This window comes from Rousettus aegyptiacus, unplaced genomic scaffold, assembly GCF_014176215.1.
Source record: "Rousettus aegyptiacus isolate mRouAeg1 unplaced genomic scaffold, mRouAeg1.p scaffold_m13_p_11, whole genome shotgun sequence".
Lineage (NCBI taxonomy): Eukaryota > Metazoa > Chordata > Mammalia > Chiroptera > Pteropodidae > Rousettus > Rousettus aegyptiacus.
Window position 1 is genome coordinate 4,494,565 of NW_023416286.1, and position 19,050 is coordinate 4,513,614.

At 52.3% G+C, this 19,050-nt stretch overlaps 1 protein-coding gene across 7 annotated transcripts in view; it reads left to right on the forward strand.

The window, feature by feature from the left end:
- The window catches only part of FRY (FRY microtubule binding protein), a 344,350-nt gene that overhangs the window by 258,508 nt on the left and 66,792 nt on the right, over positions 1-19,050 (forward strand). For all 7 annotated transcript variants that reach the window (XM_036228428.1, XM_036228427.1, XM_036228422.1 and 4 more), the window contains 8 exons: positions 938-1,098; positions 2,297-2,407; positions 4,803-4,957; positions 11,543-11,642; positions 11,869-12,040; positions 15,880-16,136; positions 16,585-16,731; positions 17,761-17,929. In XM_036228428.1, coding sequence (XP_036084321.1) covers positions 938-1,098; positions 2,297-2,407; positions 4,803-4,957; positions 11,543-11,642; positions 11,869-12,040; positions 15,880-16,136; positions 16,585-16,731; positions 17,761-17,929 — 1,272 coding nt within the window. The remainder of the gene's footprint in view (positions 1-937; positions 1,099-2,296; positions 2,408-4,802; positions 4,958-11,542; positions 11,643-11,868; positions 12,041-15,879; positions 16,137-16,584; positions 16,732-17,760; positions 17,930-19,050) is intronic.

The following is a 19,050-nucleotide window of genomic DNA, read 5'->3' on the forward strand; positions in this document are numbered from 1 at the left end:
TATGTGTCTCTTGCAGATTTTTTGGTGTGCGGTCACCATTTGATTCATGTTTACCTAGCCGTAGTTACAGCAGTCTGTTTTAAGTTGATGGTCACTTAAGTTAGAACACATTCTAAGGTCATTACAGTTTTTACTCCTCCCCCTCCCACATTTACTTTTTTGCCATTATTTTTTACGTTTCGCGAAATCTGTGAGCACATAATCTCAGCAGCATTGCTGCTCTTCACTACATCCAAACACATTACATCGAATTCTACATCGTTTAATAAATCGTATTATCGAGAGAGAATTTTTTTTCCCCACAGAGCCCATGTAGATGAAACAGTTCCACCCAATAGAAGTGTAGAGAATAAAAACATCCGTTCAGTCTGGTGTCAGAATGAACGCCCGTCCTTAAAACTTTTGACATAAGAACAAAGAGATGCAACTCGACCCTTCCTCTTTTATGGTTATACCTCGATGTTGCATTAACCAGCCCCCCTCACCTCCGATGGCCCCAAATCGAGATGTGAGTTGAGCTCTTGAGCTAGAGCGGGTTTGTTTGAAACCGCCTGTGTGTAGCGCGTCACGGTGCTTCCGGAGACCGGCGGCCGCTGTCAAGGGAACATTGTCTGTGTCGGTGGCCACCGAGTGGAAGCCACCGCGGGTTTTCTAGACGTTGATTAGAAAACAGCGTCTGTGAGTCTGTCTCCCGCGTCTGCTTCCCACGGAGCGAGGCGCTAGGGACTGCAGTGTGAGCAGGTGGAGCGTCCACGCTTAGAAAGACGATCCCACTTGGCTTTGGAAGTACACGTTTCTTTATCTGAAGAACACTGGAGCTAGGAAATGATATTACTCCTTTCCCAAAACCTTAAAAATCACGTATAATCGTGGCATAAACTGTAGTCACTGCGTTTTTCAGTCTCGTAGACTCTGAACTCGGCGTTTTTCCCTCTAGTTCACCACCGGAGATTTCTCTTCCCCCAGCAAAGCCTGAGGCACCATCTTTTCATCTTGTTTAGCCAGTGGGCGGGGCCCTTCAGCGTCATGTTCACGCCCCTGGACCGGTACAGCGACCGGAATCACCAGATCACCAGATACCAGTACTGTGCCTTGAAGGTAGGTCGCCTTTGCCTCGGGAAGGGCTCCTGGTCTCTCCTTCCTTAAGCTGACACATGCCGCGAATAAGGTGCAGACAAATAAGATGGTATGTGAAAATACGAGTCTGCATGCAAAAAAATCACATAGACATGCATATAAACAAATAAACTGATGTTAAAAGTTCCAAAGCTCTACACATAAACGTAGACAGGTTACTATGTATAACTATGTAAATGTTCCATCTAGGCTTATAATTTTAAAACATCAGGCTTTTCCAGACTCCCACTTTTATCCGGTATTTCTCCTATATTAGAACAACACGTGTTTGCTAAAAAAGGGTAAATGCTTTGAGTAGCTGCCTTGCTAATTATCTTCTTAAAAAATTAGATGTGTGTGTGTGTTTCACGTGAATATGAAACCTGTTCAAAATCTGCCAGGAGCCACATTCACTGTTGAGTCTCCTACCCTAGAAGACCCCAGAAATCAATTTCCGTACTACTGGGATTGTTTAAGGGGTCAGAAGCGTGGTTCCTTATAGCCTGGGTTCCTTTGGGAAATTAACTGCGTATCAGCTCTTGTCACACGCACCGGAAGTCGCTGATTCTTGGGCTGACTCTCGCCTCCTGCAGTGGTTGAAACCGCGGCTCCGATGGCCGTCTGGGCCTGCCTGCTGCCGTGTTAGTTGAGGTCTTCCCGACTCTTCCCCTCCTTTCCTCCCGCCCCACCTCCAAGGAACTAAAGTTCATATTCTTCCTTTTCTTTATCTTCGATTACAAATCACATTTATTTCCATGCATTTGATAGTTTGGCAATTTAGTGCATGATTCAAATGTTTGTCAAGGTTGTCAGTTCAGTTCATAGTCAGATATTCGTCATCAAAGCAGAATTTGGAAAGCCGGGGTTATCTTCGAAGCAGAACTCATTCACTCGAAATCGCTGGAAGTAAGTTTATTTCAAATACTGGGAAGGGGTCATTTGGTTTGGAATATCTCACTCTTTCATCATAAAGATTTCTTATAATCATAAAATTACATGTTCACAAAGTGCACTTTATGGGTTTAACTCTTCGCAAAAGAGGCAAAATTGGGAATCGTATTTTGTATTGCATCTCCTGAGGGGTTTCAAGTCTTGCGGAAACGACGGCCGTGAAGAACCCCGCGCGTCCGCAGCCAGCACTGGCCGTGGGGTCACCCCGGGTTTTGTGTTCTGTCACCAGGCGATGTCGGCGGTGCTGTGCTGCGGCCCCGTGTTCGACAACGTGGGCCTTTCCCCGGACGGCTACCTGTACAAGTGGCTGGACAACATCCTCGCCTGTCAGGATTTACGCGTGAGTAGCAGCCACGCACGTGGCGCTGCGTGTCCAGGGCGTTCTGCCTCCACTGGGCTCCTGGGGACCCCGAGCGCCGCCCACAGTGCCGTCCCGTCCCGCGTCGGCCACAGCAGGGGAGGTTTAGCCGTCGTTCACGTCGCCGTTACGCGTCAGGATAAAAATCGCAATCACGCTTTCCAAAATTGGCCAGAAACTGGGCCATAACGCAAGCCTCCACAAAGATCAAACGATTGAAATGCCACACGCGTCTCTGTAATCACAGTGAAATCAAGCCAGTCATCAATGAGACAAAAAGGTCATTAAGACGTGTTCTTCCAGATAACTAGTAAGTCAAAGAATCAGTAACAAAAGAAATAGAAAAAATATTTTTAACTGAAGAATAATGACAATGCATGTAAACTTGTGGGTTGTAGGTAAATTCTTGCTGAGAGCGAAATGTATAGTCTTAAAGTCACATATTAGACAGAAAAAAAAAAGGCTGATAATCAATGACCTAAGCATTCATCTCAAGATGATAGAAAAACAATCACATCAAACTCAAAAAAGGATAATGAAGGAAGTAATTGAGATAAGAGCAGAAATTAATGAAAGAGAATCAGTCAAAATGAATGCTTAAACCAAAAGTCGAATTTGTTAAAAGACTGAGAAAATGGGTAAATCCGTGGCGAGCCTCTGATGAAGAAAGACAGAGAAAAGGCACATGTCACCAGCTTCAGAAATGCAAAGGGACGTCAGATGCTACAAATATTTAAAACGAGAACATATGACCACCTTTATGCCAATAAACTTGCAAATTTAGGTAAAACAGACAAACTCCTAGAAAAACATGGTACAAGAAGAAGGGAAAATCTCAATAGTCAACTAAGTAATAAAGAACTTTAATCCGTAATCAAAAGTCTGCTCACAAAGAAAACTTTAGGACCAGATGGCTTTACTGATGAATTCAGCATTTCAGGAACAAATTGCATTGATTTAATACAAACCCTTAAAGAGAAAACAACTCAATAGGAAAAACATCCCAACCTGTTTCAGGAGACCAGCCTAAGCTTGCTACTAAAACCTGGCAAAGATTTAACAAGAAATAAAATTAAAAGGCAATTTCATTCGTGAGCATAGAGATAAAAACTTTAAACAAAATATTAGAAAACTAAATTCGGTGATATAATTTTTAAAATCTTGATTCATCGTGATCATGTTGGGATTATTCAAGAGCTTCAAGATTAGTTTAATATTCAAATATCCATCAGTTCATTAGTGTATTAATTATGATAATAGAATCTTAAGAAGGAAATACGATCATCTCAATGGATGCAGAAAAAGCATTTAATATAATTCTACATTAATTCACGAGAGAAACTCCTAACAAAAAAGAATAAAAAAGAACTTTCTCAGTTTGATAAAAGGTATCTTTAAAAAATTGTATAGCAAATATCATGCTTAATAGTGAATTTGGAAAGTGTTCCCTGAGATTTAAATGACCGAGGAAGCCCACTTTCAACCCCTCCGCCACTATTATACTGAAGATCTGGCCCAAACATTAGGACAGAGCAAGCTATCAGGAATGAAAAAAAAAAAAAGACATTAGATTGCAGATCAAAATGTGAAAGCCAAAAAACTAAAGTTTCTAGAAGATGAAACAGGAGGATCTCTTAAGCCCCTTGGAGAACGAGGTGGAGGGTGTCTGGCCGTCCAGTTAGAATATTGTTCCAGCCGGGCCCACACCCTGTAATAAAACAACAAACAGGTCAGAAGTTTGCCTTCTCCACCTGGTTGCAACTGGCAGGCCAGCGGATGGAGTCGGGAGAAGGCAAGAAACTTATTTTCTGAGAGGAACGTAGCCTCCAGGCCCCTGGCTTCTCCTGGACAAAAATAACCATGGCTTCAGGAACCAGTTAAGCATCCTATTAATTCTATCTACTGTGCCGATATTTTGATATGAAAGTCTTTGATTAAGAAGACTTTATTCATGCTGTATTTTTACAAGTTTGCTAGCTAAGCTTTACACACACGATTTGGTAATCATGCCTCAGAAACATATTTCCTCTGATTTTTTTTTCCTTAAAAGAATTTACCGACACTAAGGCTCTCCTTTCGTATATTGAATTTTTTTTTTTGCCAAATACATGTATTTTTCAGAAATATTTTAAATGCAAAGAATGATCTTCGCCACCTTTCCGGAGTTAAAAGTCGGGCAGGTGTAGACGCAAGGTGCCGCACTTACAGGCGGTCCAGATGAGTTCATACATAGGAGAACGTGGGGTGGGGGTGAGCCAGGGTGCACACGCTCCGCGCCTGCTCGTACCCTGTCTGCCGTGGGCCCGGCTTGCTCGGCGTCCCTCTCCCGAACAGCCCTTCATTCAACACACGTAACCGCTTGCCTCCACGTGCTCAGGTTCATCAGCTGGGCTGCGAGGTGGTCGTCTTGCTGCTGGAACTCAATCCCGACCAAATCAACCTTTTCAACTGGGCCATCGACCGGTGCTACACGGGCTCCTACCAGCTCGCGTCTGGCTGCTTCAAAGCCATAGCGACGGTGTGCGGAAGCAGGTAGGGGCCCCCACGGGCGGCGGGCGGTCGCAGGTACAATGACGTCGCGCTTCGGGGTACGAAGCGTTGGGAGCCGACTGTTTTCGCGGTTACCCGAGCAGAGTAAATGCCGTGGCACCGAGAAAGGGCCTGCATGTCCCCGGCGGGTGGCCCCGCGCTCCATTTGAGAGTGCGGCCACGTCGGTGGTTCCTGTTCTCCCAGAGAGTGTCTTGTCACCACAGCACCCTCCTCTTTAGTCGCCTGGAGATTCACAGTGAAGCATCAGAGCAGGATTTGAAAGTGGTCGAGAAGATATATGTTAAAGGAACGCCTAGAAATGTCTGTGATAAGTGCGAACTTTAGGCCCGTCTGCCATCTTGGGACCAAACTAAACCCAAGACGCAGCCTAAAAATGTTAAATCCTCCTAGTCCGAAGCTTCAGGAAGGAAGGAAAGGAAAGAAGATGTGACATGCTGTGAAAGCCACCACCCTTGTTATGTAAAATAGTCATTTAGCAGAGCCATCGAGCACTATAACTTATCGAGTGAGATAATTTCATAGCTAAGGGACAGGGGTTAAACTTTTGCATGAACAGTTGCATTAAACTTTTCCCAAAAAAGAGCCGATGTATTAGATAGAACTTGGAAGAAGGAAGCTGAAGTTCATGTTTGAAATACAGACTATTGATGTTCCTTTTCAATTAAATGTTGCATTTTAAATGGCTATCTTAAGCTACTGGATGAAGGGAATCAGAGGGAATTATCTTAAAATTCCAACCTATTATGGTTCTGAATTAACAAGAATAGAATTTTAGAAGACAATCTACTTTCAGTAAACGTAAAAACAAGCATGCTATTTAGAGATGAGTTTCTTTAAAATATTTCTTTTTTAAAGATAACATTTCATGTCTAACGTTTTCATTTTCTATGTTAGAGGTAGAGTTTTATCATGTACTTTAATCTCTATAAAAGTTATAACAGGTTATATAATATAAAGCGTCCGATTCTTGCTGTCATTTTTTTGTTGTTAACATTATGAAAGAATATTTCAACCAATAGGATATTACCAAAATAACTTTTTTTTTTTCACAAAAATCTCTTTTTCAGAGTGTTTTTCCAGATGTTTTGACATGGAAGAATAAATTTCTGTTCACATGACACTTTGATTTTTAAAAATATATTTGGAATCTATGACTTGGACCATAGATTCCTCTGACAAAAATAAGAATCATAAGAATTTTCTGTCTCCACTGCCCTTTGCCCAGTGACCTGGCTTTGAACTATCCTAGCCAGATGCATTTCCTTGCACAGTCGTCTCATCAAACGCTCCACTGCATTCCTCTGAATAATTCTAGGTATTTTCTCTCGGGGAGCACAAATAAACGCTTTGAGAATTTAGCGGTGGCGTCTCAGTGATATCACCAGTCGCCAAAAATATAAAGCCCTCTATTTTTAGAGTAGACTTTTAGAGATACCACCCTGACCTATTTTGGTTTCTTAGACAAATATGGCAGATCAAGTTACACCCCTGACGCTCAGTTCTCTGAAGGGGGGTCTAGAGGGCCATGACTGCGACCCGTCTCCCAGGCCTTCCGTCCTTTCTCACCGCAGGGCACGGTCAGAACCTAACGTCTCAGCTGTGGCCTGAATTTGCTCTGTTTTCCCATGAATTCTCAGACTGTGTTGTCTAGACAGGCCTCGGGTTTGTGTAACAGTCTCTGCATTTATGTTTTCAGGACCGTTTTTCAAAAGCAATTCTGATGGTTTAGCTGTTGCTTGTTTTGTTTCCCACATGTTTGCTTCTGAAAGACGCCTAAATATCTTACGAAGTAATATGTTCCCGAAAAGCCATACACAAACTGAACCGTATCTTAAATTTCTCAAACAAGTTCTCTGTACAGTCACTCCTAGGACAAGTCATTTCTCGAAGGGGAGAATCCTTCTCACGATTCCCGCTTCCTGTTTAAGTAGAAACGCTCATAAGTTGGATGATTTTGTGGAAATATGACAGCTCATAAACAGGTTCACTTATTAAGGAACCATTTATAATCGACTTGAAAATACCTGGAAGATTGAACATTTTTAAAGATAATCTTATTGACTAAAATTTCTACCTATAGTTTTAGAAGATGAAATTAGCCGTTTTGGGATATCAATCAATACAGCAATACTTAATGTTCATCATTTCATGGGAAAATGGTTCTCTACATTCTTGCTTTTGGTTTCTTTTTGACTTGGATGATGAACTGTGGGGGAGGGGCGGTAAACGCCCTGGCCTTCAGTTAGATCTATAACCATCGCTATCTCATACAATATGATCGGTGATGCTGAGAGATATGGAAGTGAGAGTGGACCTTGACTAGGACCAGGGGAAGCGAGGATCAAAGCAGAAAGCGCCGGCAGAACCAGTAAGATTAATTTTGAAGAATCTTTTATAAAATCCGTTTTACACTTGATTAAGAGCTGTTCAGTGCAGCTTGGTACTGTAACTTAGCAGGAAAGAAAATAGCTCACCTGTTAGCATTAGTTCAAGTAACCATTTGGCTTCTGCGTACAATCTTATAAATTCTCCCTTCACCCCAGATTATGTCACCTCGGAACAGATAAGGAATAAGAGATGAAATGGCCTTCAGGTAAATAGCACCTTCGATATCAAACGTTTAGGCCATTTCCAGGCACTAGCTTAACTCACCGGACTTCACACCTAATTATTTAAGGTTCCCTTGTTTTCACTCTTACCTTCCCAAATGCTACTAAGATATGTTTGATAGATGTTTCAGATTTACCTATAAAACCAAAGTTAACTTTTGGTGACTTTTGTTGGGTTCATATTTGCTGTCATTGTTTGTCTTGCTAGCTCACTATAAATCTTTCCCAATTTCAATCGGGCCAAGCACACTTGAATTCTTAAAACGAATGCCCCACCTCTGCAGGGAATAGCACCCAGCTCTTTCCAAGGAAGACACGCACAGCTCCCGACTCAGGAATCCCAGCGTCAGCCCCTCCCTGCTGGTGGTGGTTAGCCTCACCTGGTCCATGCCGCCTGCAGGACCGCGGCAGAGCAGGCACCTGGAGTCAGGGCTCTGGAAGCCGCCGTCCCGAATGTGCGTTCCAGCCCTGCCTCTAATCACCCCGTGTGCTCCAGACCCTGTCGCTGCAGATGCTCACCCAACGGCAAACGGGGGTGATAATGGGGTTGGGGCAAGGCTTGAATGAAACCTGTTTCTTGATCTGAGGCCTAGCGCCCAGTAAGCACCTCGTAAACACTTTATTTGCTAGCCGTTAGAAGTTAAAAGCTACAAAGTAATCCCCCCGGCAACTAGTAAGACGTGTTTCTCTCCAGAATACCTCGAAGTTATCCTAGAATTTGTCATTCGGTCCCAAAGACACCAGAGCTATGGGTGTTTCTCAGATTCTTCAAAAATCTCCTCTCCTAGATTGAAAAAGAAAAGTTTTATTTCTTGTTCGCTGAACCACACCCGCCTTTCACATTTATTTTACCATTTGATTGTTATTCTTTACAATCACAGCGGCCTTATTCACCTTTGACCCTTCCACAGCCTGTGTTGGATAATTAAATGCTGAAGGTGTAAGATTCCGTTTCCAAGCCTGCTTGACACATCTGCGTTCAGACGGTTTCTTTGTGCTCTCTTGCTCGTTCGAGGTCTTTCTCATTTTCCTTCTCTGGGTTTCTTTCATTTTCCGTAACTCTGTTATTCTTCTCCATGTTTTCACATTAATTCCATAGCTCGTTCTTCAGCAGCCACTGGAATGCCCTCGTTACCCGGTCAAGTGCGTGGCCTCGGGCAAGAGTGGCTTTGTCCTTGCCCTGCTTCTAAATCCCCAGTGATCCAGCAGCATTTTTCCCGTGTTCTTCTCTGTGTAAACAGAAGAGAATTAAATTCCAGGGGCAGGGACAGAGCCGTAGGGGGGGCCCTCTGCCACCGTAGGGTGCAGAAGGACACGTCCCTTCTCATCACAGCAGAAAGGCCTGTTTCCAGACACTGCGACTCAGAAGGGTTCCAGCGTGGACTGCCTGTCACCTGCTGTGTTGTGGGCTGCCGAGGAGCCAGGCGGGTAAAAGCGTGACTGCTTTGGAGTCGCCCCGTCCAGGACGGAGGCCAGGCTGTGTGACCCGGACAAGCGCCGACTTCCCTAAGCCTCACAGGCTCATGGAGACGAAATCGCAGGTCTAGTCAAGACCTTGGCACGGTGACGGGCGCATCGTAACATAAATGACACCCGGCCTTCACCCACCTCTCCACCGCCATCGTCTGGGACCAACATGTCGGGCACAGCCACCTCACGCTTTTTTGGTTCATGTAAAAATGCAAGTTCCAGAAAAGGAACCACTTTGCAAATTAGCAAAGCCCTTTTGGAGGGCAGTAGGGCCGCCCCTACCAAAATCTCAAATGTGCCTTTTTGACCCCGCATGACCTCTTCTAGGAATCTCTTCTAAGGAAATAGTCGCTCGTTTGGGGTTGTGGTATTAACATTGTGAATATGAGAACAGCCAAGCTTGGATGCCCAGGGCGTGGCTTCTGAGATGAAGGTCGCGTGCAGGGAGCATGTCAGCGAATGCCCACGGGGTCAGCATCTCCAGGGACGTGAAGGAAGTCGGACCGAGTGGAGGGACAAACCCTCCAACCACGGGGGCTGCTGCGGGGGTGTCGGTGTGACCTTGGCTGAAGGCAGTCCCCAGAGCGGGGTCCGGCCAGCACTGCCGGCCTCCGGCGTCGCGGTTAGAGGGTCAGGGGCCTGGGGCCTGGAAGGGATGTGAGCCTCGCTGTTCAGTGAAAACTCCCGTCTCCAAACATCGCAGGCAGGTCACATGATCACATTTCTGTTTAAAATCCTGCGTATTGGGAGAGAGTTGCTTAGACGCCCACATCTGTGCATATACTCAGGGCCAGAACACACAGCAGAATGCTCACAGCGGCTGCTGGTTGGGCGGGAAACAGCAGTTAGGGGGCAGGAAGAGAGGAGGGGGGCACGTCCACGCGTCAGTCTGCACAGGTACCTCTGGGCCAGCCGTGCGCACGAACCGTCTTCAGGGCGGGTCTTCCGGCCTCACCTGTTTCTTTTGAAAACAAAATGTGTTCGTGAATTACTAGTATCGGAATGAACCGAATCTGAGTAATATCGAAAATGAAAGCAAAGTCCCTTTACCCGAGCCCGGCGGAGTCTCGCTGCGCGCTGGCCGTGAGCCGCGGGTGGGCCTTCTGCAACGGCTTCCCGGCGGAACTACCCGCGGCCAGCAAAGGACGGACGACAGCGCGTCCTTCACCCCGAGCCGCCTCGGCGTTCCGGAGCGCGCCTCGAAGGAAATGAGCCGCCTTCTCCCCGCAGCCCGTTCACGAATCCTTTACCTCACCGGGTTTTCTGTTCGTGACCTCTTTTCCACTGTAGACTAAGAAAATGCGTCCAGGAAAAAGACGTCACCTTTAAAGAGTGTCACATGGAGAGCAAATCCACATTTTTCTTGCCGTCTTCCCCGATTATACCCGGATTGCCACATAATTCGTTCTCCGCATCCCTGATCTCCCCAGCCCCCAGCCCACACGCGCAGCAACCACATCCCGCCGACTCTGCCCTTGTTCAGACCTGTCCCCTCTCTGCGTTTCTACTGTCCCTGCCCTAATTCACGCCCTCACCCTGTTCCCACCTCGGTCGTTGTCACAGCTTCCAGTGTTGACCCCCTGCAGTCCACTCTCCACACGGCAGCCAGGCTGAGTCTCCGAAGCCTGGGTCATTCACTCACACCCCACCGCGAATCCCGGGGGGTCTCTACGACGCCAGGGTGAAGGCCACAGCCTGGGCACCTGAGCACGCCCGCCGCCCTCACCCCAGGTCCTCCCCTGCCGCTTTCACTCAGAGGGGCTCTCCTTTCCTAGACGGCACCCTGCTGTTTCGTAACCGTTCTAAGTGCTGTTCTCTCTGCCCGGAATGCTCCGCACACTCCCCCGTCCACAGCCCTGCCCATGGCTCCTGGGCTCGAGGCTCCGTTTCCGTGTCTGTCCCTTGGAAAACCTTTCCTACCCCACCTGTGAACCGGGGTCCCTCGCGGGGGGCCTGCAGCATGCCATGGACACCGCCGCCTCGGCTCCCGCCACACCGAGGCTGGGCATTTTGCCCCTGCACCGCAGGTGTCCTTGGGGGGACCAGCCACACTCGCTCAGGGTGACGAGAACTTGGCAGGGGTCCCTGGAACACGTTCGGTCCTTCGCAAACGTAGATGGAGCGAACGAAAGTATTCAGTCAGCGAGCTAGCGGGAAATTTAGGCCTGTCGTCCAAACGCTGTCCTTGGTTTTCATTAAAGTCAATATGCATTAGATAGATTTTTTGTATGTTCCTTTCTCCTGGTGTGACAGTATTCAATTTCAAACAAAAATAAAGCTGCTTTTTTCTTTCTTTCTTTCTTTTTTTTTTTACTGATAAAAAGCAAAAGAATGAGGTAAAAAAAAATAAATAAATGCCAAAGGAGGCCGGGGATGTCGTTAATGAGCGTAGCCGAGTCGGCGTGCCATCTAGAATTTCGAGAGGTAATTGTCAGGGTTCCTAGCCAGGCGGTCTTACAAACTATGTTGTCGTTGCTGCCGTTTCAGGAACTATCCCTTCGACATCGTGACACTGCTCAACCTCGTCCTCTTCAAGGCCTCCGACACCAACAGAGAGACCTACGAACTCTCCATGCAGCTCATGCAGGCACGTGCCCCTTGCTGGCGTAGAGACCTCCACCCCCGGGCGCAGGAACTAGCGGTGGGGGTCGGTCCCGCCTCGCGGGGTGCTGATGGCGTTGGCCTCCGCAAATCGCTGCGAACGTGGGACTTAGCCGCTCGTGGTCACTCCGAAACGTCATTAACCCCGGACGCTCCCGCGGCACCCGCTCATTTCTCACGCCTGCGTCTCCCTCTCCCGCCTCCGTTAACAGATCCTCGAAGCGAAGCTGTTCATTTACTCAAAGAAGGTCGCCGAGCAGAGGCCGGGCAGCATCCTCTACGGCACCCACGGCCCGCTGCCGCCCCTGTACAGCGTGTCCCTGGCCCTCCTGTCGTGCGACCTGGCCAGGATGTACCCCGAGCTCACGCTCCCGCTCTTCTCAGGTACGCGCGGCGGCCGCTTCCGCGCGCATCCGCCTTGCTCGTGACCTTCCAGGGCCGTTTGAGACTCACGGTTACGGACGCGGAATTCGTAGACCGCAATCGCTGTGGGCGAAGTGCTGATTAACAAAGTGAATTCTAGAATGTCTTTCAGTGATAAAATATGTGAGTGTTTATCTACACCAGCGTTTAAGCAGGTGTAAACACGGGACAGGGACGGAGACGCCCGGGGTAACCCCGTTTCTCCGTGCGTCGTCTGTGTGAGTGCGGGCGGTAGAGCTGCCGAAACTTGCGACTGCTGCGGGGCGTTGGTGGTGGTGACGGTGATGGTGTTTGGCAGCTTGTGTATATGTCGCTACGTGTGTAAATTGCTGAGAGTTTGGTCTTTGGCACGTCTTTGCAAGTAATTTTTGGGAGGAATGTTTGCGGAACTCCGTTTTTAGTTAAGTAACGTAGCGCCTAGGCTCGCGTGGTACCTTGCGGAGAGCTCGACTTCGGTCTCTTGGGCTCGTCTTTTCCCTCTGCGTCTATCCTGCCTTTGTCTGGACCCTCGCTGCCCCGCCCCCACCTCTGACACCCCCTGGCCGCCATCCACCCGCCACACAAAACCAAATATGCACAGCACTTCCCAGCTCAGCGCTCTGCCCCGTCGTCCTAAAAACACCAGCTGGCCATACAGCTCTCATGCCTTGAGCGGTTCAGGTGTGCCAGGCCCTACACCAGGCAGTTCGTACACATTTCATGTGTCACTTAATCTCACAACCCTGGGGGTTCGAAGCCAGGCAGCCGGGTCCATCGCCGGCCCTGCGACGCGCCAGCTGTTGGACCGCGGGCGAGTCGCACGGCCTGCAAACTGCTTCCTTATCTGCAGCAGTGACTGCCCCACAGGGTGTGAGGCGTGAGATGAGCTCATAGACACCAGGCAACCGGCCCAGCCCTGGCGAGGGACCGCCTCTGCCTGCACCGGCTTCACTGTGCTCAGCGATCAGCCCAAGGCCATACAGTCGGGACTAAACCCAGCCACCTCGCTCCAAAGCCTATCCTGTAAAGGCGACGTCCTCCCCCTGTGAGATACCTCCTCTTCCAAACCCGCTCTCTACCTTTCGTCTCAGATCTCTGCATGCATGACCTCTTCCCAACACGCCTGGCCCGCTGGTGGACCCTTCTGCCGGCCCTGCTCCCCTCTCCCTGAGTGCCAGGCTTCCTTACGATCCGATATAAAACCTCTCTGCACTGTGAAAAAGCGCTCCATCTTTCTGAGACAGCGAGCCTTAGTCACATCCTCGCATTGTGCCTGAAACAGTGGGGGAACTCAAGAGAAGCCTTTCGGTAAGTTCTCTTATTGGAGAACTGAAATTTATTTTTATTCGCTTCGACCAAGAGTTCAGTGCCGCCTCTGTGCCAAGCACCCAGAAAACAAGTGGATAAAGCAGTCTCAAAGGTCCACAGCCTAGTAACAAAGACGGATGTGATACTGTACGTCGTGACGCCGTACAGGAAGCGCCATGAGTAAATGAAGCACGCCCCGTGTACGGGAGGGAAGACGAGGGAGGGAGCGAGCCACCCCTGGGCCCGGAATGTCAGGCAGAACTTCTCAGAGTTGGTGTGTGAGCTACGGTTTGAAAGAAGAGTAGGAATTTGCAAAGCAGACAGGTGGGTGACATTACAGCCGGCAGGTGGGTGGGCACTGAGGACCCACGACGGACATAGCGTCAGCTCGGAGCCGTGAAGTCGCAGGTGCACACGAGGGGTCACACGGCGGTCTGTGTGGCTAACACAGCACCTGTGGGCACGGGGGAGAGTCAGGGGCACACGGGAGCAGCCGTCGACCTCGGAAGGAAGGCCTCGCGGTGTTCCCTGAGGGGGTCGTAGGCCGGAGATCTCTGGGTCCTCCTGGAAATCCCTCAGGACCCTGTGAGCAGGGAGGGCGTCCACGCAGACGCTCGGGCTTTTAAAGCCGCTGAGCGTTTCAAACGGGAAGAGCGGGCATGGGCTCAGAGGTCCGGGCGAGGCGGGAGCAGGAGCTCGCTGGACCCTGAGCGCTGGCACGAGCCGGGCACCCGTGTGTGGGCACACTAGGGCCCAGGGAAGGCCGGCACCAGGGACTCGTGGGAGAAGAAGAAGAGAGGGCTTAGAACCATGGGGACGGAGGAGATCACAAAGGGACAGGGAACCTGGGCTCCCGGCTGCCGAGGGCGGGGCTGGGGTCGGGCGGGGAGCAGTGAGGGCCTGGGGGGGGCGTGCGGAGAGGAAGGGGGACCCCTGGACAGCAGGGCTCGTGGTTGCCCGGAGAAAGGAGTTTCAGAGGAGGGAGCCAGTGGGCCACTCACTGTCAGAGGACCCCAGAAGGCGGGGTCTAACCTCACAGCGCATTGGGAACTCAGTAGTTGCCATGGAGACGTAGCAGCGGCTGCGAGATCTCAGCGGTTTGGCTGGGAGAGGCAGGGCTGGAGGGGGGGGGGACAGAGTGGAGGACGCGCGTGAGTGTGAGTGTGAGTGTGAGTGAGTGTGAGCGTGAGCAGCGAGGTGGCCTGAGCGGATCTGCCCGCTGAGAGGCCGGAGCTGGCGCGGCCGCGTCTGGCGGCCGGGGGAGGAAATGACCCGGGAAGGGCCCGTCCTTCCCGACCGACCCTGGGTTCTTCTCATTTATGGCGAATACCTTCTTTACGTTAGCGTAAAAGGAAGAGGAGGTTACCCTGGGTCCCTCGCTTCTGTTTCTACTGCCATAAACGTGCCCGGACGTCGCTCTCCACCTTGCCCCAGAGCTGCCCATCGGCACAGCTCGTCTCCAAGGCCCCTGCGCAGGGCCGGGAGCCGCGACCTCCCCCCGCCGGCCGCCCCCGTGACGCCCCGCACCTGTGACCCGCCCCATGCGCTGGAACGACAGTCTGGCACTCTCAGCACCTGAGCACGTGTCGTCAGAGCCCATGACATCCGTCTTTGCGCCCAGAGAGTTTGGCAGTTAGGTGCATTTTGAAATTTCGCAATTACGACCTACGTGACCCCCGACAGCCCAACACTCTCTGCTTCCTGTGGCGAGCGTTAAATAAATACGCTCTGCTCTTCAAAATAAAACGTCGTGATTTTAGGAAAAGGGCCCGATCGGTTCAAGCCGTGCTGCTTTCAGGGCCCAGAAAACGTCCTCGGTGTGGCTCCTGGCGTGTGTGTCGTGTTGTGCGAGGGCCACGCGCTCCCGGCAGAGGCCGCCGTGGCGAGCGCCCGGGCGGGACGCAGGCCGCGGACTCGGCTGTGTCGTGGACAGGGCGCAGCCCTGGGCTCGCGGTCCTGAACTCCACACGGCCACCGAGGGTGCCCGCACGGGGTGGGCTCTCCCAGAGGCTCACGCTGCGTATGTGACAGGTAGCCGTGCGTGGAGGATGCTCTATAAGATGCCGAGGTCGTGGAGGGACAGTCGTCCCTGTCACAGGAGTCCTACCCGCTGCTGTGCTGGGCCCTGGGTCTTTGTCCCCGCGAGAGCCCAGTGTGGGGCCCTGGCGGCCCCATTTGGCGGAGGGGGAGTAGGTGGCCCCGAGTCGCTGCAGCTGGAAGTCAGGGACTGGACCCGATCACATGCCTGCCGAGCCCCAGGCCCTCGTGTGGTCCACTCCGGTGGGCCTCCTCCGCCAGCGCGGACGTGAGCTCGGTGGCCACCCGCTTCCCCGCCGTGCTCTCGGCAGCCCCGCCGGGCAGGGGACGTGCAGCGACAGGCTCACGCCCACGCCTCGCTCGGTGCTGAGGCTCCGCGGCCTCGGGGGGCTGCGTGCTCCGTCCCCGGCGCCCGGGCTCTGGTTCCCCCTGAGGCCGTGACACGTGGCTGCGGGCCTCTGCCTTCTCCTCCTCAGAGGTCAGCCAGCGGTTCCCCACGACGCACCCCAGCGGGCGACAGGTCATGCTCACCTACCTGCTGCCCTGGCTGCACAACATCGAGCTGGTGGACAGCCGGCTTCTGCTCCCGGGCTCGAGCCCCAGCAGCCCGGAGGGTGACGGCAAGGACCGGGAAGGGGACGTGACCGCCGCTCGGGGGCTCAGAGGGACCGGCTGGGGCTCCCCGGAAGCCACGGCCCTCGTCCTGAACAACCTCATGTACATGACGGCCAAGGTACCGCCCCCACGACCCCGCCGCGTCACCCCGGGCCACGCTGCTCCCCCAGTCCCCGGGCTGCAAAGCCCGGGACAGTGGCATCTACTGTTTAAAACCATGCGATTATGGGCGGGGGGGTGGGGGACAGTCGGCAGCTCACAACAATGCGACTGTCCTGGGTGCCACTGCCTGTGCACTTAGAAACGGCGAAGGTGGCAAACCGTGTCATGGGCATTTTACCCCGACGGGCACTGCTTTACAGTCGTGGTAAACACAAGCCTGCTGTATCGAATCCCACGAACAAGAGCCTTTCGGTTGCTGGAGGCGGCAGCTCCCTGCCGGATGGAGAGTGCCGCCTCCGTGCTCGGGAGATGGCCGTGACCCCGAACGCCGCGCGGAGCCTCCCGGGGCCGCGCGTCCCCCCGACGCGCGCCCCAGGCCGCTCTCTCTCTCTCGTCTGTCGCAGTACGGGGACGAGGTGCCGGGGCCGGAGATGGAGAATGCGTGGAACGCACTGGCCAACAACGAGAAGTGGGGGAACAACCTGAGGGTCACCTTGCAGTTCCTCATCAGCCTGTGCGGGGTGAGCAGCGACACTCTCCTCTTGCCCTACGTAAGTGTCCCCCGGGCCCCCGGCGTCGTTACGCCCACTGGGGGCTCCGTCCGCAGTCTTCAAGTCACAGTGTGGTCCCTGCCCCCCACGAAACAGAGACCTCGAGGGTCCTCAGTCACGCTCGCCTCCCGTGAGCTCATCCAGATGTGACATGAAAGGTCCCTTCTGCCCCCTGAGAAACAGGCGACAGCGTCTTAGGGACACCTTGGTCATCCCCCGGCCACGCCTTTGGACACAGAGCCTATGACTTAAGGGATGGATGTGTTCCTAACAGTTACCAAAAACTGCCTTCCGTAAACATTAGACCCATTATATAAGACAAACGAGGGGGAACATGTTATTTCTAATACAAATGGCTCGTTCATATTTCGATGCCCTCAAAACAATAAAAATGCAGCCTGTCCAGGTTTTTAGTTGGTAGAGAGAAACAAGCAGAGAGCAATCCTTCTGGGACGCCCGATCCTCATTGTTTGTGGTTAGGCGTGATCCGGTCGGCAAAAAAGACAGCATTTTTAAAAGCGGCTCACCTGGCGTCGTGTGGTGGCTTTGCTGGGGACTTCACGCCCGCCTGCCTCCAGGGGCTACGTCGGCCACCTTGCAGCCTCCGAGCCTGGGGCCGGGCCTTGAGGGTGCCCGTGAGGCACAGCTTTGCTCCGGACTGATTTCTAAAATGCTAACTCACCCGGCCAGAAGTCATTTGCTTCTAGGAGAGAAGAGACTAGCAGGGCACTGGATTCCTTTTTAAACAAAAATAACTAGCAGGTTTTTTCCTGTGATTGAGAGAGAGAAAATTCTTTCTCAGGATGAGACCTTGGGTGGGCGGTTATCAGCTTTCAGATAGACCCCACAGGCCCCCGAGGTGACTTCCGTAAGCTCCGCCATCAGGAAAGGCGGGCAGGACCGTGCGGGGCAGGCACAGAGTCGGGGCACCAGGGCAGAGCTCTTGGGAGGCGTGCTGTCGGAGTGAGTGGGTGACCGTCCGGAGGACGACGGGCTCCAGAGAGCCGCCCTGCGTTGCTTCGTTCTCAGATCAAGAAGGTGACGATTTACTTGTGCCGGAACAACACCATCCAGACCATGGAGGAGCTGCTGTCGGAGCTGCAGCAGACGGAGCCGGTGAACCCCATCGTGCAGCACTGCGACAACCCGCCCTTCTACCGCCTGGCGGCCAGCAGCAAGGCCTCGGCCGCGGCCTCCGGTAGGGCGGGTGGCGGGAGCCGCTGGTCCCGGGTCGCCGGGTCCCGCGGAGAGCGCCACGGGGCGCGAGGACGGGGATGTGCAGTCATTCCCCGCTCCGCGTGTGCGGCCCCTTGAGCGATGGCTTCGTTGGCGACAGGGTGGGTGGAGCCAGGGAGCACTTCCCTGAGAGGAAGCAAGTCAGAGAGAGGCAGGTTCCGTGTGGTCTCGCTCGTGCGTGGGATCCAAAACCCAAAATAAATGCACAAAACAAAGGGACTCATAGGGCAGAGATTGATCTGGTGGTTGCCAGATTTTGGGGTGGGGGGGGTGGGAAGTGCTGGATGATAAGCCTTCGAAGGGATTAAGTACAAACTCGCTGCTACAACATAGTCCCGAGACATGAGGTGCTGCCCAGGGGCTACAGTCCGTGACGCCGTCATAACCATGCACAGTGCCAGGCGGGCACTGGACTCACCAGGGAGGCCAAGTCGCAGGTTAGATGTCTAACCGCTAAGCTGCATACATGAAACTAATATAACATCGTGCGACAACTGTGATTGAAAAATGAATTTTTTGAAAGGAGAGATGGCTTAGGAATAGTCGAGACTCTTAAGGACGTTGTCGGACCACGGAAGTGGTTTCGGGACGGTGGCCGGCCGGCGGGGCCCAGCGCCCGCCTGCCCGGAGCTCCGCACTGTAGCCGGCCCCAGGCCGGACGCCGAGGTCGCTCAGGAGTCTCGCTTCTGGACCCTCCTCCTTATATCTGTAGGGTTCTCTCGGTGAACGCTCTCCCAAGGTTGACTGAAGTGTCCCCAACTGTAGTGCCACCTTCAATAAAGTGGCCTCTCAGAATCAGTTCATGAACTATACAGCAGCCTCCTCAAATCTGGCTTCTCCGCCGCCTCCAAGGCCCTGTCTTCGTGAGGCTCCGCGCCCCGGCCCTGCTGCCGGCTCAGCGGCCTGCAGACGAGCAGCGGCCAGCGGGCAGGACCTCCGGGGGCTCGGACGTGCTTCTGGGGCATCAGTTCAGTGACCCCAGAAATGCCAAAGCTAATGGCGGGGCCGGCCACCGTAAATAAGCTCGTTACCCACGTGGCCAGGGAGAGGGGGTCTCGGGAACGTGGTGGCCTCGGTTTATAT